This window comes from Platalea leucorodia, assembly GCF_965183815.1.
Source record: "Platalea leucorodia genome assembly, chromosome: 4".
NCBI lineage: Eukaryota > Metazoa > Chordata > Aves > Pelecaniformes > Threskiornithidae > Platalea > Platalea leucorodia.
The window spans coordinates 68,316,581-68,332,504 of NC_138826.1; the positions used below are offsets into that span (position 1 = coordinate 68,316,581).

The window sequence follows — 15,924 nt, forward strand, 5'->3', positions numbered from 1 at the left end:
TAGTTTCATCCGCAACAAATGCAACCATCTCTTGCAGCGCAGTGCCCCCTAGCACTGTCTCTACACACTCACGCAGGATTGAGGGAAGAAGGCTGCTTCGCTCAGTCAACAACACCTGCAGGACACGGCTTTCCCTGGGAATTTTCACACCAACTATTGACCCAGCCCAGTCATGCTTAGCTTGTGGGATCCGACAAGATCACAGCATGGAGTGGTGTGGCTGCCCAGTAAAGCAGAGAGATCCTTAATTGTGTTCAACAGTGTGTTCTTGGGGGAGGACTGGAAGAACATAGATTTCTTTATTTGGTGACATTAACTAAACATGAACTTTAATTTTCTCATATGAAGATCAAGGTCTTTATTTTCTCCTTCTTTCTCTGCTACATTTTTTTATGGCCATATAAGGCTTAAAGTTTTATCTAGGCAAGGAGCTGAATGCTAGTTTTTATTTCATTTTTTCTCATTGCAGTTTCTCCCATGCAGACAAGGCATAGAGCAGGAATTCAGATAGAGTTCTCCTTTCAGTTTCTTCATTGACTTTCTGTGTTACTTTGACCCCATTATCAAAATTTTCTGATATAAATAAACACTCAGAACCCCTGCCTGGCTCTTCCAGAGTGCATTTTACTGGTAGGTCTCAAAGGAGAGAGGCTAATATCGAATATCTAATAGGTATTATCAGAGGATAATATACAATATCTCTATTTAAAGATGATAAAATGAATGTGCAGGCAGGTTAAATGATTTAACCAAGGCCTCCCAGCAGGCCACTGGCCAGACTGAGCTTTCCTGAGTATTATTTATCCATGATTTACAAAAATAGAGCACTCTGGTGTCTGTGTATGAAATGTACCCTTTAAGTGGCAAATAAATATTCATAAAATCATAGAATCATAGAAACATAGAATACCAGGTTGGAAGGGACCTCAAGGATCATCTGGTCCAACCTTTCTAGCACAATCTAGACGAGATGGCTCAGCACCATGTCCAGCTGAGTCTTAAATGTATTGTACAGTATTCAGTCCTGGTTGAAAAAACTGCATCCCTACTACTAAAGAGAAGTTCATCTCTTTTTCAAAAGAATATCTAGGTGTCAAAAAAGCAGGTGAATCAGCTAAGTCCTAACTGATCGAACACAGGTACTACTACTCCAGGCAATGCCAATACATGCATTAAAAAAATTCTGGATCACCTCTCAAATACTGGTATAAAAGACAGTGGTAAGCCTTGACACACAGACAGCCTGCGCACCATCCCTTCCAAACAGATGTGCCCTGCCACTGGATCAAGCTGTGGCACTCCTTTTCATCCTGAAAAGTAATTGCAGATTACTTCTCTGGGTTGTATCTGAAAAGTGAACTAGATCCTGTAATCAGCACAAACTCCATGTGACTTTAACAAGCTTGGTCAGTCTCACTGTAAATGAGCTACTTCCATGCCTTGGAGCGGCGTCCTGTGTAACTTCAGTAACTTCTAGCCCCCTTTCCCTCCCTTTTCAGAAACTAAAGATCACCAAAGGGTTTGTTTTTCAGTCTCCTCTGAACGTGTCCTGCATCTGTGTATTATAGTCACCCTTAGCATTCACACAGCACCCAACATCTTTAAAGCTTATTACAAAGCATTCAGCTTGTTAGTCCTCAGAACACGCAGGAAAGGTGTTATTATAGAAATGAAGAAACATACTCAGAGGAGTCACTTGGCCAGAGAGCGAAGGGAGGTGGTGCTGGAGCTGTGATTATAATCTAGTTATGTGTGGGCCAAACTCTCTCTTATTTACACCAGTGTCAGGTTATGGAATAACTCCACTTCCCTCAGATACTGATCTGAGATGCTGATAGACCAGGTGTATCATGATGTTGGTGATATCAAACTTTTTACAACAACAAAGAAAAAATGAAAGTGCCAGACACACCTCATTTTTCTTCCGCATTACTCTGCTGAGGTCAGTGGAGTTGTTCCTTGTTTACACCCAGTGAGACTGAAATGACAGTCCAATCTGACAGATTCAGCTTCAGCTGTAGTACCTTGAGCAGGCAGTCCAAGTACCTAAGGAATTTTTTGCATAGGGTTTCTCATATTGCAATTTGGAGTCCAATGATTCAGGCACTGATATGTCTAAACTGAATGCCCTGTTTAATACCCTGCCTCATATGTACTTATATGACCCGTTAGCACCTCAACACCATCTCATTTTTTCAGTGTGTTCACTAATACACATTGCTGAGAAGCTCCCATCACTATTATCCCCATTACACAGATTGGGATTCGAAGAGGGCAGCGAGGCGAAGCTGTCACACAGGTTGTCTGTGTCACAGCAAGGGTAGGAACCTGCATTTCCTACTGTTAGCGTTGTAACCTTGATCTCTACTAGCAACACCCATCTTGAAGCTTTTGTGTACTGATGCTCCAAATGAAAGCCTGTGTTTCCATAAGACTGGAGGTTTTAATTTTATATGGATGGTACGATTAAAGAAAAGGTGTAGGCAGGCTGTGCTTCACCCAGATGGAGCAGAATTGTAAATCTAAAGACTTAGCTGACTATTTAAAAATTTAGGACAGCTGGTCCCTGGCCTTTAATACCAGCATAATTTATAACTAGACATGCTTAAGTCTTGTAAACCCCCGTGGAAAGTACTCTGACATTATATACACTGGTTTGATACTGTGATTAATCGCTCCTCAGTCCCCTTTGCAGGATAATAAGGCTGGCTGTATCTTGCAGCTGGCAATCTCCTTCCTTACGGTCCCAGCTCTTCTATAACATTTACATTTCTACAGCTGATAGAAATTTATGGTTCCAAAAGGGGATAAGGGAAAACAAAACAAACAAGACTTTTCTATAAATTCCACTAAAGCTGCTCTGCTAAAATATACTTTGAGATTAAATGTTGGGAGTGCCTGGGTAGATACGACGCTGCTTTTTCCAGCTCGGTTTTAGCAGTTTATGACCCCTTTCTGACCGAAAGCCCTAAGAAGGGGAAGTGATGGGTGGTGGTGGTGGGGTGACAGGAGAAGAAGGAGCATTTGAGCAGGATTAAAAACCGCAGGATGAAATCCTGGTTTATAGTTCAGCTAGGTCTTGTCCTTCTTTTCCTCCATCCTCTTTTCACTGCGTATGGAAAGAGGAAAAGAAGCAACACACTGCACGCCTCTTGCCTTTTCTGATCGCTTTCTGAAAGCCTTTTAGAATACTATTTCACCTCCTCCAGTTTAAAATCAGCTTGCAGACAGCCAGGATGGTTTCGAGGGAATCACCCCAAGCTTTCCAAGCGAACAACAAACCCCGCGTGTGTTTTGCAGGAGCCTGAGGTGCGGAGCGGGGCGGCCGAGGGGAGGCAGGTCCTGACTGGGGTGGCGGGGGGGGGAACTCCTCGGGGCCAGACCCGTCCGGCCACTGACGGCCGCGGGACGGATACTCGCCGATACCTCGGAGGTACAACTAGTTTTTAAGAGTTTCAACACCGCACACACACCCGCCCCCGGCGGCACCAGCGGCGGGAGGGGACGTAGGCTGGGGACGGAGAGGGGGACTTCTCCTCAGAGCGGCCGGCTACCTGCGCCACCGGCCGCCGGGCGCCCAACCGCCGCCCGCGCGCGGCGCTCCCCGCACTATTCCGTATAAGGCGCTGAAGCCGCGGCCCCGCCCCGGGCCGCGGGCCTCTCCCGCCGATGAGGTAATGCGGGGCTCCCATTGGTCGGGGGCGGCGGCGCCCCCGGAGCCCGACAGGGCGCGATCGAGGCTATAACTCCGCGCACCGGCCCGCCGCGCCGCAGCGCAGCTCCGCACCGCTCGGCATCGCACCGCACCCCTCGGCCGCTGGGAGCCGCGGACCTGCCGTGCCTTCAGGCTTGCACCGTCCCGCCGAGCGAAGGCTGCGCTGCCGAGGCCAGCGAGAGAGAGAGGGGCAGTGCGAGCAGGCAGGCGGTCGGTCGGTCGGTCGGTCGCGGCGCGCGGGCTGTTAGGCAGGGAGAATAAAGTCAGGCGAACAAAAACAGCGGCTGCCCTCCTGCTCCGCAGAAGTGAGGAGGCACCTCGGGGGCAACATGACGGCGTGGCTGAGCTTCCTCGTCGTGTTCCTCTGCAGCTGGAGCCTGCGGGACTTGGTGGTGGAGGCTTGCACTTGCGTCCCCATCCACCCGCAGGACGCTTTCTGCAACTCCGACATCGGTAAGTGCGGCGGGCAGCCGGCGCCGCCGCCTCCCCCCGCCGCCCGGGGCGACGCGGCCCCGCCGGCGCTGGGGGCGCTCCCTGGGGGGGAGCCGAGGCCCCTCGCGCGGGGAGGCGGCACCTGCCCCGCCGGCGCGAAGCCCGCGCCTCTAGAAAGTTCCGCGGGGCCCTGAGGGGGCGCGGGCAGCGGCCGGGCTGTCGCCACAGGTAAGCCTTCGTCCTGCGGGTGGCCCAGGGAAAGCAGCGGTGGGGCGGGTTCAGCCGGTGAGGCGTGACCTGACCTTTCAAGATCGGTATGGCTCTGTAGCTGCCTCGTACGCCTGGCTTAGGAGGAGGAGGGGTGTGTGGTGGCGGACCCCTGCCCGCCCCTCCTGAGGGGCGGCGGGGAGCCCTGTCCCACAGCAGCAGCGGCAGCAGCCTCTCCAAGAAATGCTTTCAAGAAATCAGTAATTGTAAGAGTGGCTTGTTTCCTACAGCGAGACAAAAAACACAATTGGAGGTGTGGGCAGCCAAAATTTCCTCCACAACCTGCTGACAAATAATAGGAGGCAGGGTTAGGGTGAGCTCTCTCACGCCAGGAAACCGCCTGTGGTGGTTGGTGTTGGAAGGTGCGGCGAACACGGGCTTGTGGTGCTGCACCCGTAACTTCAGGAAGGACTGGAGAAGCAGGTGACAAGTGTCTGTGCTGTCTGCATCTTACGTTGTGATCCATGCAGCTGTGGGAAGTGTGCGAACATGCATGCTTTTTGGAAAGTTGAAACACTTTTATTGGATCCTGGCTGATGTTCTCAGCTATGGGTTTTAGCATCCCTAGGGGTCTTCACTAACTTTAGATAAGGGGACAAAGGGAACCCCCAGAATTTCTGAGGAGGAGGTAACCGAGACTATGGTCTTAAGTTCTTTGGTTTGTTTGTAGTGGTTAACCAAATATGGTTGCTGCTTGGTAAGTGTCCCCTGGCAAAGTATATGACATCAATTAGTGGTGTCCTTTGAGTTAATACTGGACACATGTCCACATAACAGTAAACACAGGCTGTCGCTTCAGCAGTCGTGAGTGGACTGCATGAGTGAAGTCTCCTTGCACCTCTGTGGGTTGTCTTAGTAGCACAGTGTAAAAAGGGTTGAGGGACTTTGCACTCCTGGTACCCACACAGTACTGACTCCAAGTGGAGTCTGCAAAGAAATTCACGTGGCAACTGCTATGGAAGTCAAATAGAAAATAATTCTTACTGCAGCAGAACACCCATTGCTATGAATCCTGCCAGTGGCTCTTTCAAGTTAGCTAAGCTTACTGGCAAAAAAATATCTCTCTTGTCTTTAACTCTTCTACAGAAACTGCAGTTATGCCTGGTTTTTCATGTCTAGTTTATATAGTGTATCTGGTCTTGAGTGCCAAAACCAACATTACATGTTAAAAGTGCTGGGAAGGTTACAGTTTGCTTCAGTGATGATAGCCTGGAAAATATTCATAAAATAGTTTTATACTGGGGAATTCTTCCAGGAAACTGCAGTATTCAAAGTTCTGTTGCCATTTTCATAGTTTGGATCAACAAGCGTGCCACCTAAGTGGCAACTAGCAGGGAGATTGTCCTTTCTGTGAAAGTGAGACTGGGAAACCATTTTTCCAGAACTAAGGCTGATGACAGCATGTGGACTTCATTAGCTGCGTTTTGGGAGAAGGTCTACTTTTTTGCTCTGATTAGGTCATGCTATTTTAGATTCAGGGTAGTTTTCAGTTTAATTCAACTTCTTAAAATGGTATTAAATAAATTTTTCTTATGAATACACACTGACAGTATATTTTTGCTAGATGCATAAGTGACGGAGTATGGTACACTATGACGTTTCATATAGCAGTGTTCCTAAACTTTAGGGCACAAAGTTTTTCTGTTTTCTAGTCTGATTTCTGGTTGAGTTCAAAGTAATTTCCTTAATCTCTCCTTTCTCTGTTCTGTACTCTTCATTATATCTCATGCCTTGGCTTTGCTCTGAGACGTAGTAGTTCAAAAAGTTGATGTCAGTGGGGCTGTCATGCCTTCAGACATCATGGCAATGCAAAGGAGGAGAAGCAGAAGGGGAAAGAGCAACTCATTCTCTTAGATGACTTAAATGCAAGTTTGGTTAAGACCGCAGTTCTGTGTGATGGGTTGAAGCAGAAGTAAATCCTTACGTTTGCTAGAACTGTCTGGAAAATGTGATGTTTCTGCAGGCTGATTTTAGTAAATGCTGTCGTGTTCTTCATGTGCTGAAAGGGCAAAAAGCACACTAAAGCTTTCTGGTTCTGGAGGAGTTAATCATCTCCATGGAAACTGGTGGCAGTGTACTAATGCAGTGTTTAGACAGACTAAACTACACGCTGGGTTATAAAACACATTGTGGGGAAGAAAGGGACTTGGCAGCAAGTTTTTATCGCTCTTGAAACTCCTGACAATATACCAGCTCAAAAGGGAGGAGTCAATGCAGTAAGGGCTGGAGCAAAAGAGATTTTTAAAATAGCTCCTAAAACAATACAAGAAATTAACTAGCTAGGTGGCAGCCTAGGAGAGGCTTTTCATCTTCAGAAGCACTGAATGTTGAAGAAGGAGAAAACTTTCAGTTTAGGAGTGTAATGCAAGCTCTTACTGTTGGTCTTTCATGCCTAGCCAGTGCAGTCCAGCTCTCAAGTTTATTCTCTTCTCCTTTAATCCGATCTCACTAGACATTTAATTTTTGGTCTTCCCGTGGCTCAGTTCTGATACAGCCTCCCAACTCTGCAGTCATTAGAAGGTTTTAATCTTTACAGAAACAGATGCTCGAATAAACCCATTGGAAAGGGCAGGATTTCAATATGTACATCCTTTGAAAGTGAAGGTTGTGGTCTTCTAAAGGAAGCTTGGACTCTATACACAACAATAATTTTTTTCCTTTATTAAAAAAAGGCGGGAGGGGGGGAGAGGAACTACGGCCAGACTGGTCACAAGGGGTCTTTTCACTCAGCCTGAGTGTTCCAGCATGATGAATGGAACAAAAGTGAAGAGGTGTGTCTCATCTGGCCTTCTGAGGTCAATCAATAATAAAATCGCTGTATTAACTCTTGGCTTTCTTTCTTTAACTGAATTGATAAGTGCCAGAACAGGCAGTACAATAATTACACAAACAGCAAGACAAACAGCAACTGCTATGACTTGCCATCTGAACTTTGCTTCCTCCACTCCCGCCCCCTGCCTACGACCCCTTCCAGATGTGAATATTTTTCTTTTGTTTGAATTAAGAGACCTTTTGAAAGAACAGACACCAGGCATGCTTTGTTCCATTGTGACAAAGCTGTGACATTTCCAGCTGGACATAGCTGACATGAAAAAGGCTTGTTTGTCCTTTTCTTGCAGGAGCAGCAGGAACTTTTGAGCTTGGCTGCTGAATGTTGCATTCACAGGTTTGGAAAAACACCTCCTGCCTGGCCCCCTCTGCCCCACCTCGCCTTAAAAAAAAAAAAAAAAGACAAATATATGAAATTGCAGGTTGGATTTTGACAAACCAGTCTGCAAGTGATAAAAAAAGTACTTTGTCCACTCCACACCTATCTCTCATCTTGTGCATATACTTCAGAAAAGAGCTATGGCACTACTAGCTGTCTCTTACCTGAATTCAAAGGAGCTCGAAATAGCATTCCTTTCTATAGTTTGTGTTGGGGGAAGAAATACCTGTTTCAGCAAGGATGCTGGTGGGTCGTGCCCCTCTCCATTCTGAATACCCTCACTCTTGGTGAGCTGGAGTTGGCAAGCTTTGGGGAGATGAAGGTAAGCTCTTAGCCATTCATTCCTCCATCCTGCCATACCCGTAGCACTGAGTTCACACCACCTGCAGTGGGTAGCCTCCTTTGAATGAGAATGTGATATGGGAGTAGCAAGAGACAGGAGAAAAGGAGGAAGCTCATGCATCTGTTTGGCCCAAAGTCTAAGCACCTAATTAAAAACCTGTCTTTTTTTCATTGGTTTTCTTGAATTGATCATTCCACCTTCTCGCTAGTAAGCTAAAAGAGATATGCAGAACAACTTGATCATACATGAGATTTTGAACATGCATTCTTTGCCTTGACATAGACTCTGTAGTGAGGTCACATGTGCTGTCTTATCCTTTAAGGCAGACATGTCAGGTCTGCCAAATTAATTAAAAAGTTAAAATAAACCAGCTCCAATTAGTTATTATACCAGTCTTTTGAATTGAGATGAATTTCAAGCAAATTTATGGGTTACATGTTCTGATAATGGTTGCAAAAGTGTTATATTAACTAAGGAATCAGACTTCTGTTGAGGAAGTAATGATGTGGTTTCATTTTTAGACTGGACTTCCCTTCTATAGCAGAGTAGAGAGATCACCTTTTGGGATCTGGAGTTTCTCGCTTCTCCAAATGTATGTATTAAACAAATTTGGTGGAAATTAGCATTTGGAAGATGAAATGCAGAATGTTATATAAGGTTCCTTTGGTATCTTTTTACTATTGCATCTGCTTACTCCAGATTTCCTGCAGGATCTAACTCCACCTCTGAGCCAGCGGAGAGCCAGATCTTCTAACCTTGAGTCTTAGAGCTCCTTGCTTTATATAGACACATCTTTCATTCTTATTTTCCCACTGATTTCCCACCTGTTCTTGAGAACTCCTCACGTGACAACTGCTCCTCTGTTGTTTCTGGGAAGAAGTGGGCTGATGGGAATATAGTTATGTACTGCCATATGCAGTATTAGCGTTTTTTAGTTTAGCGAAAGTTTTCATCTGGGGTGGGAAAGGGCCTGCTTTGTTCATGTCTGTTATTCAGGATGAGCAGATTTGGGTGTTTGACCATAGAAGTGGCACAAGGTGACACATTAATTCTCAGCTTCATCAGTGGACTTCATATTTTCCAAGACACGAAGTACAGTTAGTCCTCGCCTTTCAGAGTCTCTTAGATATGGCAACTGGATTGGCATCTGATGAAATGGATCTCTGTACTCATGCATAATCCCTCTGACAGTCATGGTGGGTGGGACCAAGAATCTTTAGCAGGAGCACTCAGTGAGTCACCTTGGCCTTAATTGGGTGTTAAAGCTATTAAGCTGAAAACTTAGGTTTTTGGTGTAACAATGTTGTTGAGGTCACATTTCTTTTTCCTCACAGCTCCAATACCATGTGGTGCTCTTATGTAGCCTAACCAAGCACTTGTCACTGAAGAAAGGAGCCCTTTTGGTCTGGGCAGGAGGTCTTGTCGTTAAATGAAACTTCTACCGGATGCTCTCTGGAAGTTCATAAGAGCTAGTAAACCTGAGAGGACAGCTTGGTTTGAGTTACTGGGCAAGGCCAGGCATGCTGTGCTTGCCAGCTCGGAACCGGACTAAGCTGAAGGACTAATTTCAGTCCTAATAATGTCTGGAGTGCATGTGGTTGAGTTTCCTTTTAATGATATGAGGGCTTTTTTTGGTTCAAGATGAAGAGGCTTTTGCTCTGATGTGCTCCTTGTTGCTCTAGACTTTCAGGGTACGATTCTGTCTTTCACATGACGTCATAAATTGGAAGCAACTTAAATGATACTGGTGGAATGATAGTGTAAAAGCTAAGAGAGGCAAACTGGGCCTTCAAGCACCGATTAGTTAAGCAAGTGCAGAGTTCATTAAACTTAAAGGCCTACTGTAGCTCATCTAAACCTCTGAAGAACCTCCACATGTGACACTTGAAATTTTACTGGTGTAACTTTAATGGACTGTTGCTGCTCTTTAACTATACCTTACATAGACTTCTCTGAGACAAGGTTGATCAGGGCAGCTGACTGTATTTGGAACTGTTGTAAGACTGTCTTAACTTTTCCTCAGCTTTGTGGCACTGAACGCTTGTTGCAAATAGCAGAGCTGAAGGTCAATGTCTTTGGTAACCCTCTGTGTTTAAGCACTTGGAGCACAGAGGAGGGAGGCACACTGCTGGGGCTTTATTAAAACCCAGAGCTCTTCCTCTAAAGCAGATACCTGAAAGAGCATGCCAAAATTATCAGTGCTAGGCCCACCAGTGACTCTGCTGCCAGTGTTATTTGCCCATAGTGGGCTAGGTCCTTCTTTAAAACCAGGGTTAAACTGGATTTGCTTTGGAATAACTTGAGAAAAGAATGTTAACTAGTGAATTTCAGATTTCTGCTGTTTGAAAGTATTAGGCTGGTGCTGGGCCTGAGGTAAATGAGACCAAAGTGGTTTCTATGGATTCATACCCTCTTATGCTAGATCTGAAATCTGGCCCAGTTATCAATATGGAAAGGAAATACTGGACCAGCCTCATAACTTTGTAAAGCAGGTGCAGTGCCACTGGTCTCCGCAGTATTTTACCATCTTGTATCAGAGTTGGATTTGACTTGATGGTTTCAAGTTTGTAAGAGGAATGTTACAAACACTAGAGAGCTTAAAACTATTCTTAAAAAAAAGTTAACCTTCTACTGTAATGGGAAGTAGTTCCCTTGAGTGAACAGAGTGAAGATTTAGTGCATTAACTGACAATGTCTAATAACATAAAAATGCAAGTAGTTTTACACAACCCTGATTATTTTATTTATTCAACATTTCTGCCAGCTAAAAAAGATTCTGTGAGTCTTCAGGAAACAAGATAGAAGTCTCTTGAGTTGCGTGCTGGTAAAATAAATGTTGACTATGAATAGTCCAGATTCCTGCTAGTGTTTATATAAGACCTTTCCAAAGGGCAATTTCAGCCCTTAGAAACAGTATACAGACAATAAAACTCAAGTTAAATAGCAGAGACGCATATGCAAAAAATAACATCAAACCTCATCAAATATCAGCAACAGCTTGCCTGAGATGTAGAATCTCATTTTTATCTTAGGAAGAAAGGAGGTGAATTGAGGTATCCTTCCTGAGACTGAAATGTACCAGGAACCAGCAGAGAGCAGTGCTTGGGGAAGAAGACCAGCCTGGCTGAACAGAGAGCTTTGGCTGGAACTCAGGAAAAAAAAGCGAGTTTATGACCTTTGGAAGAAGGGGCAGGCCACTCAGGACAACTACAAGCATGTTGTGAGGTTATGCAGGGAGAAAATTAGAAGGGCCAAAGCCCAACTAGAAGTCAATCGGGCTACTGCCGTAAAAGACAATAAAAATGTTTCTATAAATACATCAGCAACAAAAGGAGGGCTAAGGAGAATCTCCACCCTTTACTGGATGCAAGGGGAAACATAGTGACAAAGGATGAGGAAAAGGCTGAGGTACTTACCACCTTCTTTGCCTCAATCTTTAATAGCCAGACCAGTTGTTCTCTGGGTACCCAGCCCCCTGAGCTGGAAGACATGGACAGGCAGCAGAATGAAGGCCCCATAATCGAAGTGGAAATGGTTAGCGACCTGCTACACCACTTAGACACACACAAGTCTATGGGGCCGGATGGGATCCACCAAAGGGTACTGAGGGAGCTGGTGGAAGTGCTCACCAAGCCACTTTCAATCCTTTATCAGCAGTCCTGGCTAACCAGGGAGGTCCCAGTTGACTGGAGGTTAGCAAATGTAATGCCCATCTACAGGAAGGGCTGGAAGGAGGATCTGGGGAACTACAGGCCTGTGAGTCTGACCTCGGTGCTGGGGAAGGTTATGGAGCAGGTCGTCTTGAGTGCCATCACGCAGTACACACAGGACAACCAGGTGATGAGGCCCAGTCAGCATGGGTTTCTGAAAGGCAGGTCCTGCTTGACTAACCTGATCTCCTTCTATGACAATGTGTGACCCATTTAGTGCATGAGGGAAAGGCTGTGGATGTTGTCTGCCTAGACTTTAGTAAAGCCTTTGACACCATTTCCCACAGCATTCTCCTGGAGCAACTGGCTGCTCATGGCTTGGATGAGTGTACTCTTCGCTGGGTAAAAAACTAACTGGATGGCCGGGCCCAAAGAGTTGTGGTGAACGGAGTTAAATCCAGCTGGCGACCGGTCACAAGTGGTGTTCCCCAAGGCTCAGTATTGGGACCAGTTCTGTTTAATATCTTTATCAGTCATCTGGATGAGGGGATCAAGTGCACCCTCAGAAATTTGCAGATGACACCAAGTTGGGCGGGAGTGTTGATCTGCTGGAGGGTAGGAAGGCCCTACAGAGGGATCTGGACAGGCTGGATCAATGGGCCAAGGCCAACTGTATGAGATTGAACAAGGCTCAGTGCCGGGTCCTGCACTTGGGTCACAACAATCCCATGCAACGCGACAGGCTTGGGGAGGAGTGGCTGGAGAGCTGCCCAGCAGAAAAGGACCTGGGGGTGCTGGTTGACATCTGCCTGAACATGAGCTAGCAGTATGTCCAGGTGGCCAAGAAGGCCAATGGCATCCTGGCTTGTATCAGGAATAGTGTGGCCAGAAGGACTAGGGAAGTGATCGTCCCCCTGTACTCGGCACTGGTGAGGCCACACCTTGAATACAGTGTTCAGTTTTGGGCCCCTCACTACAAGAAAGGCATTGAGGTGCTGGAGCATGTCCAGAGAAGGGCAACGAAGCTGGTGAAGGGTCTAGAGCACAAGTCTTAGGAGAAGCAGCTGAGGGAACTGGGGTTGTTTAGTCTGGAGAAAAGGAGTCTGAGAGGAGACCTTATTGCTCTCTACTACTACCTGAAAGGAGGTTGTAGCGAGGTGGGGGTCGGTCTCTTCTCCCTAGTAACAAGCGATAGGACAAGAGGAAATGGCCTCAAGTTGTGCCAGGGGAAGTTTAGATTGGATATTAGGAAAAATTTCTTCACCGAAAGGGTTGTCAAGCATTGGAACAGGCTGCCCAGGGAAGTGGTGGAATCAGCATCCCTGGAGCTATTTAAAAGACCTGTAGATGGGGGGGACATAGTGTAGTGGTGGACTTGGCAGTGCCAGGTTAATGGTTGGACTCGATGATCTTAAGGGTCTTTTGCAACCTAAATGATTCTATGATCGGGGAGAATGTTGGGGAGGCCATTGTGAACTCGGGGATAAGGTCTTGGGTTGTGCTAGTTGGGAACTAGTGGTCTGTGTCAGTGGGCTCAGTTCTGAAAACTTCCGTCTTTATTACAGGTGGGGCAAGAGGATGGTCACAGCGATAGGCTCAATGGGAAACTTGCAATGGGGGAAGGTATTTAGGAGCTGTAGGAGTGGCAAAGGCCCTTCAAAGACTGGTCTCGGAGTATAAGGAGGAGAGAATGATTACTGGAGGAGAGAGAGATGTTGTATGGAAGCATTGATGAAGAACTAGATACAGGCTCGTCAAGCTAAGAAGAATCATTAGTTGTGACACATGACAGGCCACCCCATCTGAAACTATGTGGGACATGCCTAAGGTGAATCTGATCCATCCAGGAGAGTGAATGGGTACTGTGGCTTCAGGGAACACCTAAGTAGGAGAAGCCATATAAAACAATCTGATGCTCTACTGATTGATCTCTTAACAGTCTGTAGCATGTTTGTTTCTGACTGGCAATCAAGGCTTAGGCTTTGAAAAAGCCTAGCTGGGTGGACTGGCCATGGACAGAGCACATGCACTTTACCTGGACTCTAGCCAAGCTGTTGCCTTCCTCCGTTCAGATGAATGCAAAGTTCCTTCAAACAGCCCTTCGAGAAGTTCACGTTGCATGGGTGTGTGTGCAGGGCTGGGGCTCCTTTTATTTTCGCCAGTGAGTTATAAGGAAAATAGAGCTTAGCTGGAAAATGATGCAGATTGTGCAGCAGGAGAAGCAAATGAAATTAAGCCAGATGTAACATACTGTCAAAAGGTACTTTTGATATACATGAAGTAGTAACCAAGCCCACAGCAGTCAAGACATAAAAGGAGAGCGTGCAAACTGCATAGCCATCATTGTTCAACACCTATTTGTTATTGATTCTGGACAAAAATACATACTCGAATCAAAAATCCACAATCTTCCTTAGTTACCCATCTGTTGTTAAAGTGTCAGAGCATGGTAATCCTGCTGGTTCTTAAGAGCTTAGAACTGGTTTATTGGGGAGGTAAAGAGAGGTATGTGAAAGGGCCCAAGGATGAAAAAGAGACCCCATAGATTTTTCCCTTCTTAATTCCTTGACTTTGCCATGAAAAGGCCTGGGTTTCTTCTGGCCTGCACGATCACTGGTACTTCAGCAAAGCGGATATAACTTGCACCAAATTTGCACAATGCTTGCACAGATGGTAATGGCTACACCAGGTGCAACGGTATGAAGGTAACACAGTATTACTTCTTGCTCTCTGGTGGTTCATTAAAAAAAAAAAAAAAAAAAGTTCCACAATAGCATGTAGGAAACAGGAGTACTTCTATTCCGCAGAGCCATGTTCAAAATGACCCAAGCTCCTGCTGGCCTAGCCTGAAGGACATGAATTTTAACTCCCTTGTGCTGTACTGTAATTACAGTATGGGGACTTCAACATCTGTTTCCTTTTCTCCATGTTTCCCTCTATATTGGGTGTTACTGCAGTGCAGCCTGCAGGGAGGCCTGCTGGCATTATGTTAGTCCATTAATTTTCTATAGAAGAGCACTGGAGCATTTGTTCAGAAAACAAGTTCAATCTCTCATGATCAGTGAATACATGAACAGGCAAAGATCTTGCTCCTCTGACATTTAATCAGCCCTCTCAGATTTCTTGGACCAGCTGTAAATAGGAAGCTCTCCCCCTAGTGAGCAGGTTTTGGTGTTGGTCTCCAAACAGTTAAAATAGAAGGGAAGAAATGTGCTTGCTTGTACCAAGACAGGAAAACCACAGAATGGAAAACTTCCACTTGACTTTGAAAGACAGGAAATGGCTGGTGTTGGAAAGGCAACAGGTAGAGGAGGAGAGCGCCAGAGGATATCTGTAGAAAACCGGCTACTCCCCAGACACTTCTCCTTCAGCTCCGCATTCTGTTGGGGGAAGGAGTTCCAGGCTGGCCCCACTGTTCCGAGCCCTTTATTCACTTTCCAAACACCCGCCCCAGTTTCCTACTTCCTGCCTCTTTTGACACTGCTATAAATATCCTGCCTACCTTTCATAGGTCTAGAGAAATGCACATTGCAGATTAAAGGAGATTGAGGTGACAGTATGATACAGTCTTCAGACCCACTCTTGTGAAGTGCGTGATTGCTGCGTCCTCTGCTTTAACTTGTGAAGTGTGAGGTTGCTGGGTCCCCTGCTTTAAATTTCCCTGGGAAAATGGAGGGAGTCCTTTAAGAGTGAAACAGTCTCCCTGTTTATCCTACTCACCTCTGGATACATGTGCTTGTTTCTGAGTAAACAATTTCCTCCAATAAATAACATACTACATATGGTGCAGAGCTAAAAGCTGAAAAATTTCTGGTATTTGGGAGAAGGGAGGGTAGGGAAAAGTGGTTTAAGAAGGAACAGGAGACACTAGTCGAGGGACTGCACTACATGAAAAAGTATAGCACTTGCAATAATGAATACCTTAAACACACCGGTGAAGAGGATCAGTACAAGAGGAAATAAAACAGCAAAATGACCCCTGGGGCACTTAAGTAGCCATCATGTACAGTGCTTCAATAGCGACAAAATACAGAGCCCTCCCTTAGCATCCCGCAGGGCAAAAATCACAAACCCAGAGAAGCGTGGGAAGACAAGAGCAGCGGTTCCTGTGCGAGAGCCTCAGTATTGCAAAGGGTTGTGCTGGGCGTAAGGGCAGGATGAGTTCTTAATCCCTTTGTTTTACTTCTCTTAAAATGAAGAGCAGCACCTGTCCCTTTTTTCTTTTTTTTTTTTTTTCTTTTCTTTTTTTTTTTTTTCCCCAAGGGGGTGGGGGATTAAGGATTTAGTTGGTTATTTCCTTAGAGGATCA

At 45.8% G+C, this 15,924-nt stretch overlaps 2 protein-coding genes across 3 annotated transcripts in view; one reads left to right on the forward strand and one right to left on the reverse strand.

Moving 5' to 3' along the window:
* SYN3 (synapsin III) overlaps positions 1 to 15,924 on the reverse strand; it is a gene marked incomplete at both ends in the record, with an annotated part of 180,753 nt that overhangs the window by 86,418 nt on the left and 78,411 nt on the right. The gene's annotated exons all lie outside the window — the stretch shown is intronic.
* Positions 3,742 to 15,924, forward strand: part of TIMP3 (TIMP metallopeptidase inhibitor 3) — a 41,765-nt gene continuing 29,582 nt past the window's right edge. Inside the window, exon 1 of the mRNA XM_082309049.1 lies at positions 3,742 to 4,168. Within this exon, the coding sequence (XP_082165175.1) occupies positions 4,045 to 4,168 (124 nt within the window). The 5' untranslated portion in view covers positions 3,742 to 4,044. The remainder of the gene's footprint in view (positions 4,169 to 15,924) is intronic.